This window comes from Zootoca vivipara, chromosome 8 (assembly GCF_963506605.1).
Source record: "Zootoca vivipara chromosome 8, rZooViv1.1, whole genome shotgun sequence".
Taxonomy (NCBI): Eukaryota; Metazoa; Chordata; class Lepidosauria; order Squamata; family Lacertidae; genus Zootoca; species Zootoca vivipara.
Genome location: NC_083283.1, coordinates 41,566,928 through 41,581,606, shown reverse-complemented (window position 1 = coordinate 41,581,606; position 14,679 = coordinate 41,566,928). Strand labels below are relative to the sequence as shown.

General features: G+C 39.4%; 1 protein-coding gene across 5 annotated transcripts in view; it reads right to left on the bottom strand.

Annotated features, from left to right (window-relative positions):
- The window catches only part of TRAPPC8 (trafficking protein particle complex subunit 8), a 52,523-nt gene that overhangs the window by 4,026 nt on the left and 33,818 nt on the right, over positions 1–14,679 (bottom strand). For all 5 annotated transcript variants that reach the window (XM_035125149.2, XM_035125150.2, XM_035125147.2 and 2 more), the window contains 13 exons: positions 13,250–13,324; positions 12,610–12,736; positions 11,043–11,200; positions 10,107–10,546; positions 8,736–8,883; positions 7,083–7,179; positions 6,531–6,599; positions 6,398–6,438; positions 5,554–5,739; positions 4,961–5,062; positions 4,333–4,380; positions 3,978–4,123; positions 2,720–2,809 (listed from right to left, as the gene is read on the bottom strand). In XM_035125149.2, the coding sequence (XP_034981040.1) occupies positions 2,720–2,809; positions 3,978–4,123; positions 4,333–4,380; positions 4,961–5,062; positions 5,554–5,739; positions 6,398–6,438; positions 6,531–6,599; positions 7,083–7,179; positions 8,736–8,883; positions 10,107–10,546; positions 11,043–11,200; positions 12,610–12,736; positions 13,250–13,324 (1,727 nt within the window). The remainder of the gene's footprint in view (positions 1–2,719; positions 2,810–3,977; positions 4,124–4,332; positions 4,381–4,960; positions 5,063–5,553; positions 5,740–6,397; positions 6,439–6,530; positions 6,600–7,082; positions 7,180–8,735; positions 8,884–10,106; positions 10,547–11,042; positions 11,201–12,609; positions 12,737–13,249; positions 13,325–14,679) is intronic.

Sequence of the window (14,679 nt, the reverse complement as noted above, 5' to 3'; positions counted from 1 at the left end):
ACAACACAAGAGATGCCTCTACACATGGACATCACCAGATGGGCAGCATTGAAATCAGATTGAGTATATTCTCTGCAGCCAAAGATGGAGAAGCTCTATACAGTCAGCAAAAAACAAGACCTGGAGCGGACTATGGCTCAGATCACCAGCTTCTTGTAGCAAAATTCCAGCTTAAACTGAAGAAAGTAGGAAAATCCACTGGGCCAGTAAGACACAATCTAAATCAAATCCCTTATGAATACACAGTGGAAGTGAGGAACAGGTTTAAGGATTTAGATTTGGTGGACAGAGTGCCTGAAGAACTATGGATGGAGGCTCGTAACATTATACAGGAGGCAGCAACGAAAAACATCCCAATGAAAAGGAAATCCAAGAAAGCAAAGTCGCTATCCAATGAGGCCTTACAAATGGTGGGGGAGAGAAGGTAAGCAAAATGTAAGGGAGATAGTGAAAGATACAGGAAATTGAATGCAGATTTTAAAAAAAAATAGCAAGGAGAGACAAGAGGGCCTTCTTAAACGAGCAATGCAAAGAAATAGAGGAAAACAATAGAATGGGGAAAACCAGAGATTTGTTCAAGAAAAGTGGAGATATGAAAGGAACATTTCATACAAAGATTACCATAATAAAAAACAAAAGTGGAAAGGACCTAACAGAAGCAGAAGACATCAAGAAGAGGTGGCCAGAATACACAGAGGAATTATACCAGAAAGATATGGAGGTATTGTACACCCCAGGTAGTGTGGTTGCTGACCTTGAGCCAGACATCCTGGAGAGTGAAGGCAAATGGGCCTTAGAAAGCACTGCTAATAACAAGGCCAGTGGAAGTGATGCTATTCCAGCTGAACTATTTAAAATTTTAAAAGATGATGCTGTCAAGGTGCTACACTCAATATGCCAGCAAGTTTGGAAAACTCAGCAGTGGCCAGAGAATTGCAGAAGATCAGTCTACATCCCAATCCCAAAGGAGGGCAGTGCCAAAGAATGCTCCAACTACTGCACAATTGCGCTCATTTCACACACTAGCAAGGTTATGCTTAAAATTCTACAAGGCAAGCTTAAGCAGTATGTGGACCGAGAACTCCCAGAAGTGCAAGCTGGATTTCAAAGGGGCAGAGGAACCAGAGACCAAATTGCAAACATGCGCTGGATTACGGAGAAAGCTAGAGAGTTCCAGAAAAACATCTACTTCTGCTTCATTGACTACGCAAAAGCATTTGACTGTGTTGACCACAGCAAACTATTGCAAGTTCTTAAAGAAATGGGAGTGCCTGATCACCTCATCTGTCTTCTGAGAAATCTCTATGTGGGACAAGAAGTTACAGTTAGAACTGGATATGGAATAACTGATTGGTTCAAAATTGGGAAAGGAGTATGACAAGGCTGTATATTGTCTCCCTGCTTATTTAACTTATATGCAGAACTCATCATGCGAAAGACTGGACTGGATGAATCCCAAACCGGAATTAAGATTGCCGGAAGGAATATCAACAACCTCAGATATGCTGATGACACAGCCTTGATGGCAGAAAATGAGGAGGAATTAAAGAACCTTTTAATGAGTGTGGAAGAGGAGAGCGCAAAATAAGGTCTGAAGCTCAACATCAAAAAAACTAAGATCATGGCCACTGGTCCCTTCACCTCCTGGCAAATAGAAGGGGAAGAAATAATATTTATGCCCAACATGTTTCAGAACAAATTCTTACTCAGAGACATGTTTTAGCAGCAATTCTTAAATGCAAGAGACCCTCCAAGGAAAGATTTATTCCAATGTGTGTTGGGCTTGGAATAAATCTCATTTTAAGCACTTGGGAGTTCCCTCCTCCCCTTTTCCTGCCAGTGTTGCTTTCCCAGTTTTGTGGTTGAATTTTGCAACAGTACACATTTATAATTGCTAAGTCCTGAAACATCAATGGTGTCCAATATGTGGGAACACATTCTAGAACTGAACTGGTGTCACTGTGTGTGTGCATGTTAGAGAACCAAAGGAATAATATGAGGAATAAATCCAGACACATTTCCCCCAACAGATTATGAATGTCAGAGTCAACAAACTGGATTGACTTTCCTCACAATAATATTTCAGAGTAGGATCTAACAAGGAATCCTCTGAATCACCCCTACATAACACAAAATTATAAATTGGGAAAACATGTGAAGTACTTAGTTACCTACTAATTTGTTACACTGTTATCCTCCCCTCCAAGGTCTGGGCTGCAAACATGATTCCCAACTCTTTTTATCCTAAATTTGTGATGCGAGATACTGGCTGAAAGATACTGCTTGCAACAATATCACCCAGGAAGCTTTGCAAGTGAGTAGAGATTTGAAACTGTTGAGCTGAAATTTTAGATAACATTTCTCCTTCATCATTTGTAACTTTTCCACTGCCTTCAATAAACCTTTAGAAGTACAGTGGTACCTCTACTTATGAATTTAATGCGTTCCGAACGCACATTCGTAAGTAGAAAAAAATTGTAAGTCGAAGCAACCCTATCTAAAAATTCGTAAGTACCGGTAGAAAAAATCCTATCTAAACCGCATCCAAGATGGCGGACGGAGCTCCATTCGTAAGTAGAGTTATTCGTAAGTAGAGGTACCACTGTAAGTGGTTCATATACAGAGAGGTGGTTTCCCTTTTATTTACGGTATGTTGTCTAGAGGCGAGTATCTAAATTTGATTTCTTCATTAATATAAAATTTAGCTTTAGAATATTACCTTGTTGTTTTATGTCGCAAGTCAATGATCACATCAACATCAGCCTGAGAGCAATTTGAAAGTAGAAGAGTGACTGGTACTATACAAAGGCTACAAAAGAAAAGTCTCATTAGAAGCTTTGTCCTGGTACTTCTGACTTTGGAAAACACAACTACACAGCACAATATTGACCTTATTAACAAGAATGAAAAATAGTTATAATTCCAAAATAAATCACCATTTTAGCTAGGTTACCTGTGTTTGTTCACAAACATCTTTCAATTACAAGGTCTCTGGAGCAGGGATTGTCCACTGATGGCAGCATTATCTTTAGCACACTATGCTCTTGTGCCAAAATGCTCAGGCAACCTATCAACATGTGGGACTACTTTTGTCTCATCCACAATTCTTAATAAAGAAAGGAATCATTATTCTTCAGCTAGATGGGAAATTATAATGAAGCTGTTCTGCAACAGCCTCCGTTCTCCTTTCTGGGTTCAAATGCAAAGTGACAACATGAGGCTAGAAACAAGTGTTTAGCCAAAGAGAATGCAGCACTGTGAAGCAGAAGCTGCTGTACCCTTCTTTGCTGAACTAGACACATGACCATATCTCCACCCCTACCTTACATGGGGTGTTAAAACACAATAGAAAAAGCAACATTTTGAATGAAGTTGTTCTTAGTTTATGTTGACCGAAGTTTTGATTTTAAAAAATGATCTTCAGCATGAGAAACTCCCATTGTTCTTTCAGCTCTTGAATTTACTCAACATTTGAGAATGCAAAGGATGGAAGCCTAACCCCAGCTCCATTTCAATGAGTTAGTTAGGATGTGGTGGCTCTTCAGCTCAGCCAGAAGGACCAACAGAATTTACACCAGCATACGTCCTGGAAATGGGCATCCTGGGGGAGTGGTGGGGGCAGGACCAGGCAGGATCGACTTATTGTGGATCTTTACACCATTCAGCTTGATCATGTGACTTAGCAACCCAGCAGAATTTATGTCAGCAAAAAAGAGTTACACCAGCTTCCCATACTCAAGATCCCTCCCAAACACTCCGCTTCAAAAGAGGCCTTTGTGGTATTATTTAACAGTGATGAAAGATAGCCTTTAAATTTTAAATAACTACTAAAATTTAAAGGCTAACTATTACAATGGTCATTTCTTTTCATTCTTTGTAGTTCAGTGTTGCACTGCATAGTTCTTCCACTGAAGACTAGTTGCATCACATTCAACAATATCTAAATTCCTTAAATTAAAACCAAGAAGCATTCAAACCTTTTTTGATGAAATGGGTGGTTATAGGTTTCTGGATAATGAAGACTAGTTTTAATAAGGCTGGAAAACTGATCCAGAGATGGCCTAGCAGGAACCGATGTGTTTTCTGGCCGAAAAAAATTGAAGAGCCCTATCTCCGATGACTCCTGGAATACAAGTGTTAAATAAGCAAAGTCGTATAAAATCAAGAAGAACTCAATCCCGCATGTGAGAAATACAGAAGAGATTTTATTCAAATCATGTAAGAGGAAAACACTGTTCATTCATTCCTTCTTTAAAACAAATGCAGAAGAAATGTCCAATATGATCAAACAGATAACAGAAATGGTGACCATACAGCACTGGATTCCCATACCTGTTCCAAGTCTTCCCAGTCAGAATTCCCGAGTATTTTTTTAAAACCCTAAAAAACAAAGGTATAAGAGCAAGATAATATATTCCATCCACAAATATGCTAATTAAAGTTAGTTCAAGATCCTTTGCTAAGGGAAATCCTGGCTGGCCTTAATCATGGTTAATATGTGCACCATTTCCCAAGATTGAGTCATGATCTATAGGTGGAAGGAAGTCATCCTTATGTTTGCACTTGACTCAAAATAACTTTTGTTTAGACATGCTTCAAGAAAACAGGTTAATAAATCGTCATATCCCCCCCATACAGCACCCTAGTTCAACCTTCATTCCAAGCGTTTGGCAGTATCTCAATACTCCTACATTTATTGTGTTATTAATAATGGAACTTCTAATATAGACTATGTTATTGCATTCTGCCTGAAATCCACCTGGTCAAGATTCCCCCCCCAAAAAAAAAATATTTTTCAAAGTTCATCTATTAAAATGCTAGCAAGGCTGATTTTATACCTTAATAACTGTTGATTATTGTTCTACTGTGTGGGTCTGTGGACTGCAATAAAGCTTTTGTGTAAAAAAAAACATACCCTTGCTTTCCTTAAAAACAAAAAAGAGTAATTCTTCCATGATACCTGTTTTTGAGGGAAAGAAAATGCCTCCTTCCCTACTGTATGAAGTACAACATGATGCTGTCCTTCCAAAATGAGTTGCTTGTTATCCTCCACCACATATGCCTGTTTGAGGAAAAGGTTGAAAAAGATCACAACATAAACAAATTTGTAAGGTGTAAGTTGTAACAGGAATTTTCCAAATACTGGCAGCTAAGAATGGACACAAATATGGTTAAAATAATAACCTTTTTATAGATCTATTGTAGAATATATTGTTGAGTACTGCTAATAAAGTATAGCCATCCCAATACTTTTATTTGGTTATTAAATACATTTATAAAGAACCCTTAAAATGACATATTTAAAAACATGTAGTTAGGTGGGCAGTTACTGGAAACAGGGTGTTCTCTGATGCAGTCCAATTGTGGAACTTCATCTCCAGATACATTCACCAGAGGGCTGACAATGCTATCCTTTAGGAAGTGTTTTAAAATGGCCCCCGTCTCCTAGGTCTGTGTCAGTAAATAACAGTACGCAGCTTATCTCTACTGTTTTGTATGCTTAGGTTGTACTGTTTTGCTTATTTGTGGAAATATTTTATATTTTATACATACTTTCCAAAGTACAATGATGTTCAAATCCACCTCACTGCACTTCTGTATTAGTCTGACAGCATTGTCAAGATGTGGTTTTGCAGCTCCTTGTGATGTGTGCACACTTTGCTGTGATCGAGCTCTTTTTAAGTCAGAATATAAGCTTCGGAAAAAGAAATCTGCACATGGACTGGTTGAACTGATTATCTACGAAAAAAGGAACAGAGGTGTTGTTCTTCAGAAATAGCCAGGAACATATTTGTTTAAAAAACATGACTATACAGTAAACTGGAATCCAAGAATGATGTGCATTCAGAGGTTGCCTCTTCAAATTATAATTCCACAGAAACCCCAACTTGTTCATCATGTTCCTCCAGTTCCAAACAGTCTGGGAATTTACTGCAAGAATTTCATTTAACAAGGGAAATGATCCCACTGTATGCTTGTCACTGTGCACTCAAACACTGCACTTTTAAAAAAGCAGTTCAGTTCAGCAGAGCTGTTCTGAACAAAGGCCAAGAAATATTTAGATATGCACATTGATTGTGGTCATATTCTGCTTATGTCTAAATCTGTATATACAATGTGGAAGAGAGAATGTGACTGTACTTGAGTAATTATTACGTTTTTAAAATGCCTTTGGGGGCATTAGGGTTCCTGAGCTTTGTGAATAACTACATAAAATATATCAATACTTCATTATTATTATTATTCAGTACATGGGTACTTGGACCATTGATTTTTCTGTGTTTTAGATTTAGCAAGGTTTTTTCCATCACCAAGATCATATATTGGAATAAATGCTTTACTCATGTGGTTATATTACACCACTGTATAAATGCATTAAAAAATATGACATGTATACCTGTTCACTTCCAAAAACGATATCTGCAAATGTATAATTTTCTACAAATGAAAAGGGAGAAAAACGTTAGCCCATAAAAATGAATGAAAATTTAATTATAGAAATATTATAATGAAAAAAACTGAATACTTACCTACGAAATGCTTGCATCTTACTGCTTTCAAGCACAGTTTTCCTTTCTCTCTGTTAGCCAGCTTAATATCTGATAGAAGGAATGACCAAATATGGATTGCTTCTCATGTCATAGAAGTTTACACTTTAACATCATAACTGCTAAGCTCACATATTTTACACACAACAGCACAATCACAAACTTGTGTTTGTGTGTGTGTGTGTGTGTGTGTGTGTGTGTGTGTGTGTGTGTGTAATAGGGTAATACTATTACATATTTTTATTTTTCTTATGCTTCTAAATCTTTTACTTTTGACACGTTACAATTTTTGGCCCAGAACTTTTCAACCACTTCCCAAGCACAACTACTGTTCCCTCCCCACCCCCCACCCCTACATTAAATAATGTCCTACAGAACCTCAGGAACAGTTTTTGGGGATGCAGGGAGCTGCAGTCAAAAGGAAGCAGGAAAGTTCCATTTGACGAGCTGAACTTGCAGTTCTTAGGATCCAAGCCTAAACATTTATACAAAACAGAATTTGAACTATCATATCTACTTCTACAATTCACAAACCTTTGTCTTCAGACAGATTTATGGATTCCTGCAATTTCCAGTTCTTGCTGTTACTAGATACTTGTACTATGTGAAATTCTTTTACACCAGCTTCACTCTAATAAGCACACACCAAAAACAGAGATAAGAGATGAAAGTTAATTAAGTCATATAATAGAAAATGTTCAATGGCTTGATATCACTCAAAATATTTAGTATTTTTATTCATGCGTCTTTCTGAAAACGTTAGATCAGGACAATTAACAAAATGGTGCTTCCAGAACAGAAAAAGGACAGTGGAGGGACAAAAAAACCCTCCAGAAACATTCCATCAAATTTCACCCACTGGTATTGGACAGCAATCCATGATTATGGGGTGATGAACATGTATGTACACAATCTAACATGCCAAACATGCACACAGAAAAATCAAATCTCAATGACCTGCTCGCGATAAAAGGCCCCGTCAGGAAGCACTTTAAGCTGGTGTATACTTTAAGGATACCTAATTATCCCTAATTCAACTCTGGCTGCATTTGTTCGATAGCATTTAATACATTGCATGAGTTAGTGACAAGTAAAGTTTACATATAAAAAAAGAGAGTGTGAGTTGTGGCACCTGAAAATCTTCCAGATTTCATTATTCACATTTTTCATACCTATTTTAATCTGTCCACTGAAAAAATGAAACGAACAAAGCCCTGCATAAGCACATTATCTCCACCTCCCCAGGTTCATGCCTGGAGAGAGTCTAGAAGTGGGCCTTAAGGTGGTCAGCTTGTTCCTCTGCTCCCTTCATTGTAGACTAATAAAGAAAGCAACTGAATCAGAAGATCCTACATTCATTTGAATGTGGAGATCTCTCCTAACACTGCAAGTTTATACCCTCTGTATAGAGATTTTAATCTCAGAGGAACAAAGGCACAGAATCTCTTAAATCTGGTTAATCACTTCCTTCCATAGCAAACCAAGTGTGGTAGGTACAGGGGTGGAGGCCCATTTGCCAGAAGCACATTCCAATTTCTCCCAAGCTAGACTTCTAGAGAGAAAATGATGTCTGAAGAGGTTCAGAACAGGCCAATTATTTTAATTATGCATAATGAAGCTGAATACTACAAAGTGACATTTCTAAATTTACCCTATCCTAGATACTGTTAGAAGTTAAACATCTGCATCGCCATCGGTTCAATAGAACAGGGGATGGTACTAAAATTACTTTATTCTGAACCAGGCATAGGCAACTCCGTCCCACCCGATGTTTGGGACTACAATTCCCATCATCCCTAGCTAACAGCGCCAGTGGTCAGGGATGATGGGAAGTGCAGTCCCAAACATCTGGAGGACAGGAGTTTGCCTATGCCTATTCTGAACTTTCAATCCAGTAAAATTAGTTTTTGAAAATTAGTTTTAAGAGACTAACTCTATGCACAGATCTATAAATATATATTAAAAAGTCAGAGAAGACAAAGATAAGCAATGCGCTCTGAGCAAACTGAAGCTCCAGGGGAAGGGACAACTTCCTTTAAAGGTTCTATGATCCTGCCTTCAAGCAGGGGTGTGTGCATTCTTATCCCACCTAAGGATATCTTACACACTCCCGGCATTTTCTCTGAGGACAGCAAGCTTCAATTTAAAAATACAATCACTGTTGGACCGAGTTCTGAGCGGACTTACGGTATTGATATTTTCCACATCCACAAACACTAGCATATTGTCGCCATCACCTTTTTCATCCTCAAGAGCATTGCTTCGATATACGGTAGCTTGTACAGTCAGGGATCGACTGGTACAAATAACGGCAGTATGTCTCAATACTCTGTGACTGGAAAGAAAAAATCTGTAACATTTCACCACCTTTGTATTTCCCTCACATGCACTTCAGCACCAGGAAGTTGTTCACTAACAATTAAGATGGCTTGCATTAAAAATGGGGGGAAATTCGCTCTGTTGCATCTACAGGCCCACTGAATTGCATCGTTTCATTTCACTCTAAAAAGTTCCACATATCTGATGCCTTACTGGACTCCCTTACTACTAATAGCAGGCAAGCAATAACCGTTTAGCTTCAGGTGCTTGCTTAATACTTGTTTTTAAATCACAGAGGTGTTCCCTGAACTGTGATCCCAGTGGTGTGTGCTGTTGATCATTGTGATTTACACTTATTCTGAATTGTGTATTATTTTATGGTATATTGTATTTTTATGTGGTACACTGCTGTGTAGTCTGCCATTTTGTTACAAAATGGTATCCACTGGTATCCAAAAATAGACAAAAACCTACTCCATGGCCTCATGCCAAATGTGGCTGAGGTGTTTTAAGAGGTGTCCAAATGTATAAGTGCATGGAATTCTTTTATTTGTTGGATTGCCATGTTATGTCTTGAAATGATTTGTCATTTGTTACTGTAACAATGTATTGATTTTCGTTTTTGTTCTGTTGTGAGCTACTTTAAGCATATGTATGTGGAAAAGCAGCATTAAAATTTAAATAATAAATAAATCCAGTTTTCCATGTAGTACATTCATTTAAGAGAAGTACACAGCATTTTAGTTACACAAAGCACCACACATCCATCTGTGTGCTTAGAATTATACTCAAATGATAATATTCAGGTTCATCCAGAATCTGAAGACTATAAGCAGTCATTTGATTAAAAATGGTACAAATTTAATTAAGTATTGCATCTGTTCTACCCCAAAATTTTGTAACCTACCCAGACATATAATTTAAAGGAAGTACTGGCTTTACACGTTAAATAAATGAAAATAAATAACCTACCCAGACATATAATTTAAAGGAAGTACTGGCTTTACACGTTAAATAAATGAAAATAAATAAATGAAAAGGATATAGTATTTGCATATAACCAATTGAATTGGATTCAACATTACAGCCAATAAAAAAAACGGTTGTTATAAGCTAAAAGGACACTCTGCAGAAAGATATTCCAGGCTGACATCCTGCTGTTTGTGGGGGGACATGTCTGGATCCACCCTGACAAAACTCCACTTAACTCAGAAGTAAGAAAGATAGTTAAGAGCTTACCACATTTTTGAGTGTTTTCTAATACTTTCATAGTAAAACAAGAAGTTTATTTCATGGACACCTTCTTCATCTGGACCACGTAACCACATGGGAAGCTGTACTGAAGCTCCAGGGAGCAGTACAGAATCAGGAAGGGGGACATCTATCACTTCTGGCTGACATCCTGTTCCAACCCCAAAGTCTGAAGAATCAGCCGAGGACGTCAGCGAATATAGGGAGGTAGAATGCTTAACAACAGTCTTGTAAGCGCTACAATGTTCAGATGCTGAAGGGCTTAGTGGTGTTAAAATAGCGCTACTGCCACCAAAGGTAAAGAATTCTGGCCGTTTAGAAACAACTTTCACTCCAGTCAGAGGACACTTGCCTACATTCATAAACTCTACATATGTCTTTCGGATTTCTCCACAAAGCAGCCCTGTAGGAAAATTTATAAAGAAGACCTGCATTGGAAGAGAAACATAGGAACACATTTTGACAAACTGACCAAGTTCATTAAGGCAGGACTATCTTATATGTCCATATTTATCAATAGAAATAAATTTTGCAGAATCAAGTCCACGTAAAGGTGGTTTTCCAAATTCCATTTTCACTTTTACTAAAATTAACATGAAAAGAGTACCACCTAGAGTAACACGTAGAAAGTGACAAGAAATGAAAATAGTTTTTCTTTTTCTCAGAAAGCTGTTATCAGCCAACCTTAGAAAAAATTCACATTTCAGTGCAATAAGTCTGGGGAAGAAGATGCATCATGCTCTTTTACAGTTTACACTCTTTTACACTTTAATAGTCTTTTATACTCTTTTACACTTGAATTAAATTTAACAGGGCTTCAAATTTCAACTCTATGCACTATAACTCAACAAGTTTAATCTGAAACAGAGTAATAAAGGAAGCAGCTGTTACATATTTGACAATGTTGTCAATGATTAGCTGTACCTCTAGCAAAGGCATATCCTCTGTAATGATAGGATCTAAACGTCGATCAGGTCCATATTTAATAGATGTTTTCTCTTCTTTTGTGCTATTCAAACGAGGACCCTGGATTTCTAAGTCTTGTCGCCCCCGTACTGACATTCCATTAGAGATAAATTTTCCTGAAAAGAAAACCAACAGGATATTGAGGAACAAGTAAGCAGATAATAAAAACTTGAGCTGGTTTTTAAGATCACATTGAGTTGAGCTTACAATTGTTAAAAGTGAATTTGACACTGAAAGAAACCATCTTCATCATCATCCCTCCCCAAACAGGTTTTTTTAATATATATACTTCTGCGTATAAGACTACTTTTTAACCCAGGGAAATCTTCTCAAAAGTCGGGGGTCGTCTTATACGTTGGGTCGTATTTCTCATACGGCGAGTATATCCCAAATTCTATATTTTAACTGGAAAAGTTGGGGGTCGTCTTACATACCCAGTCATCTTATACGCCAGAATATAGGTAAATATAGATAATGAAATTATTTTGCTGTCATAAAAGGTATGTGTGTCTGGCTCTTAAAATGATGAGGTTTTAATGTTAAATCTAACTTTACAACATGATCAACAGATTGGCTTGGATCCCATCTTGTATAAGCAGAAGGTGGCTCACACAACAAGGCTTTTACACCCCCTTCCCCTTATTACAGACCTCCACACAGACCTCCTCCTGTGCCAGTCATCAGAAGCAGCTTTTTATGGGAGCTGGAAGAGGGAGCAGGAAAACCTCACTGCCCAGCACCCTGCTGCTTGTACAAGTCCAGATCCAATGGAGCCATTGTTTTCTGGTGACTTTCTTGGTGGCATCCTTTTCATGATACTTCTGGTAAAGGTGAAGTTGGAATTTGGAAAACCCTTTCTTTCACTAAGTAATATGGGAATTCAACAGGCAACACTGCAGCAGTAAGAAAATCTCTTTCATGTGATGTAGCCATCTCATGATGTCGACAGGTAGTATTTTACTGCTATGTTGGCTACCCACACATAAATCCCAGTTCAGCACTATGTGCACAATCCTTGGAAGTGCATATTCCACCATCTCCTTTCCTGCATTGGTTTCATCAGTGAAAAGGAGATCAGAAGCACTTGCTGAGTTACCAAATAAATGTGATTTGTTATTTCTAAGCCTAGACTGAAAACAAGTCAATTTGAAACTGCGATTAATAATTCTATGTGTTTCAATAAACCATCGTTAATTCTAAAACCAGTACCAGGATGGGCCATAAAGCGCAGTTTGTTGAAAATGGAAGTGGATGCTTCTGAGCTATGTCTTGTGCACAGGAGTGCATGAGCCCAAACTATGGTCTAGATATTATAAGGGAACCAGAACTCTAGCTTACCACCCTCATATGGCATAGGGAAGTATCAAATTTGGTGTAAAGACTATGGTCTAGTCATGATAACAAATCATGAACTGAAATACCTATATCCCATTAGTAGCGGGCAAAACTGAAGGAACCAGCCCTATGGACCACAGTCCATGTGTTACTAGACCCTGTGTTAGACATAAAAATACAACAGGCATACCTGTTTGCAGTACAACAGAAGGGTCTACTCCATCTAGCACTGAAGTACTCTGAATGGTGCCAAGATTGTAAACGACTCCCAGAATGTGTAGCTCCCCTGTTTGATGGGGAAAGAGCTTTAGTCTTGCCTGTGGAGATATGTTAAATTTTTGTTGTTGCTAGTGTAGTTATTTTACATTTAAACGTCATTTTAGTTAAACAAAAGCAGGCATCTACATTTACCATTCTAAGAAGCTATCTGCAAGATTATTACAATTTACATATTTATACAGGAGTGTTTCAGAAAATAAATGCAACATTGTAGCATAGGCAAACAATTTTCCATTGCTTTTCTTGTGTCTTTATAATTCTACAGAATACTTGTTCAGATATTATTAAAGGGCTGCCCAGATGGACCTTATGGAAAAGAACATCCCCACTGCAATGCTTCTCTACTGCCAAGTACCATCTTAAATAATGTAAGCACTATTAAAGTACAGTAGGTATTAAACTCTTGTGAGTTATTTAAAACTGAAAAATAATCCTCTCCCCCCCCACAAAGTGCTTCACAAAAGGAATGTTTAAAAGCATTTTATGTCTAACTCCTTTTGTGAAGACCTGGAAAAGTTTTTGCTTTTTTGGGGGGGGGGTAAAGTACCCACCATTTTAGTTTCTTCACTGTTCATCAAAAACTCTGGTATTACTTCAGCTCCAATCATATCTTTTCCAGATGTTTCCTAAAATAAATTATGAGAAAATATTCAATTAAGCACACCATTCTTTCTCAGTAGCAAATTGTTCCCAATAGTGGTTCTAAGAACATTATATTTTAATATATTTCAACTTGATAGTTTACGGAAACAAAAACCTAGGTATAGCTGGGGGGGGGCAGCAGGTATCCGACCTAACGGGTTTGTTTGGACACAATGTTAAACCAAATTCTGCATTATGAGAAAGAGCCTAGTGCTCCTTGGGGTACTTATGTGCTCCCCGCTTCCTCCTCTGGTTTAGCCGTATGTTTGAAAACTTTTGCTTTCTTTTTAGATTAACTACAGCTTCCTGTGTTGCCAAACATATGACTAATATTAAGTATGGTTAGTGGAAACAAGCCAACTTCAAACCATAATTTATAATGTTGGCTTGTTTTCACAAAGGTATAGGATTTGGATGACACAATAAACTACAGCTAATATAAAGCAGAAGCCTCCATTCTCCACTGCAAGGTGATGGCGGGGAGTCTTAGTAATTTCAACTACAGTCATTGTCTCTCTAATAATGAGAAGGTAAATTTCCCTTTGATGAGGTGGGACTCCTACCGTGTTTCCCCCTTTTTAAGACACCGTCTTATAACTTTTTTTACTCAAAAAAACACACGGTGTCTTATTTTCAGGGGATGTCTTGTACCTTAAGGCCTCCTCGGAGGGGCCAGGCCACTGGCTCGGGGTGCTGCTGGGCGCTCTGCGCGGCACTGATGGGCGCTCTATGTGGCGCTGCAGCAGCCGCCGGTTCCAGGAACCGAGGCGGCAGGCTGCTGGCTCGGCGCTCCGCCCAGCACTGCTGGGCGCTCCGGGCGCTCGGCGCTGCAGACCGCTGGTTCCAGCGGCGGGGTAGCAGGCCTTGGGCAGCTCACCCCCCAAAAGAAGAGGCCAGGCGCTGCAAGGCGCTCCGAGCGCTCGGCGCTTCGGAGTGCTCCGCTCTGCAGTCGCCGGCCTCAGGCAGCCAAACAAAAAGAGAAGAGGCCAGGCGCTGCAGGGCGCTCCGAGCGCTCGGCGCTTCGGAGTGCTCCGCTCTGCAGCCGCCAGTTCCGGCGGCGGGGGGCAGGCCTCGGGCAGCTCTCCCCCCAAAAGAAGAAGCCAGGAGCTGCACGGCGCTCCGAGCGCTTGGCGCTTCGGAGCGCTCCGCTCTGCAGCCGCCGGCCTCGGGCAGCCAAACAAAAAGAGAAGAGGCCAGGCGCTGCAGGGCGCTCCGAGCGCTCGGCGCTTCGGAGTGCTCCGCTCTGCAGCCGCCGGTTCCGGCGGCGGGACAGCAGGCCTCGGGCAGCTCCCCCCCAAAAGAAGAGGCAAGGCGCTGCAGGGCGCTCCGAGCGCTCAGC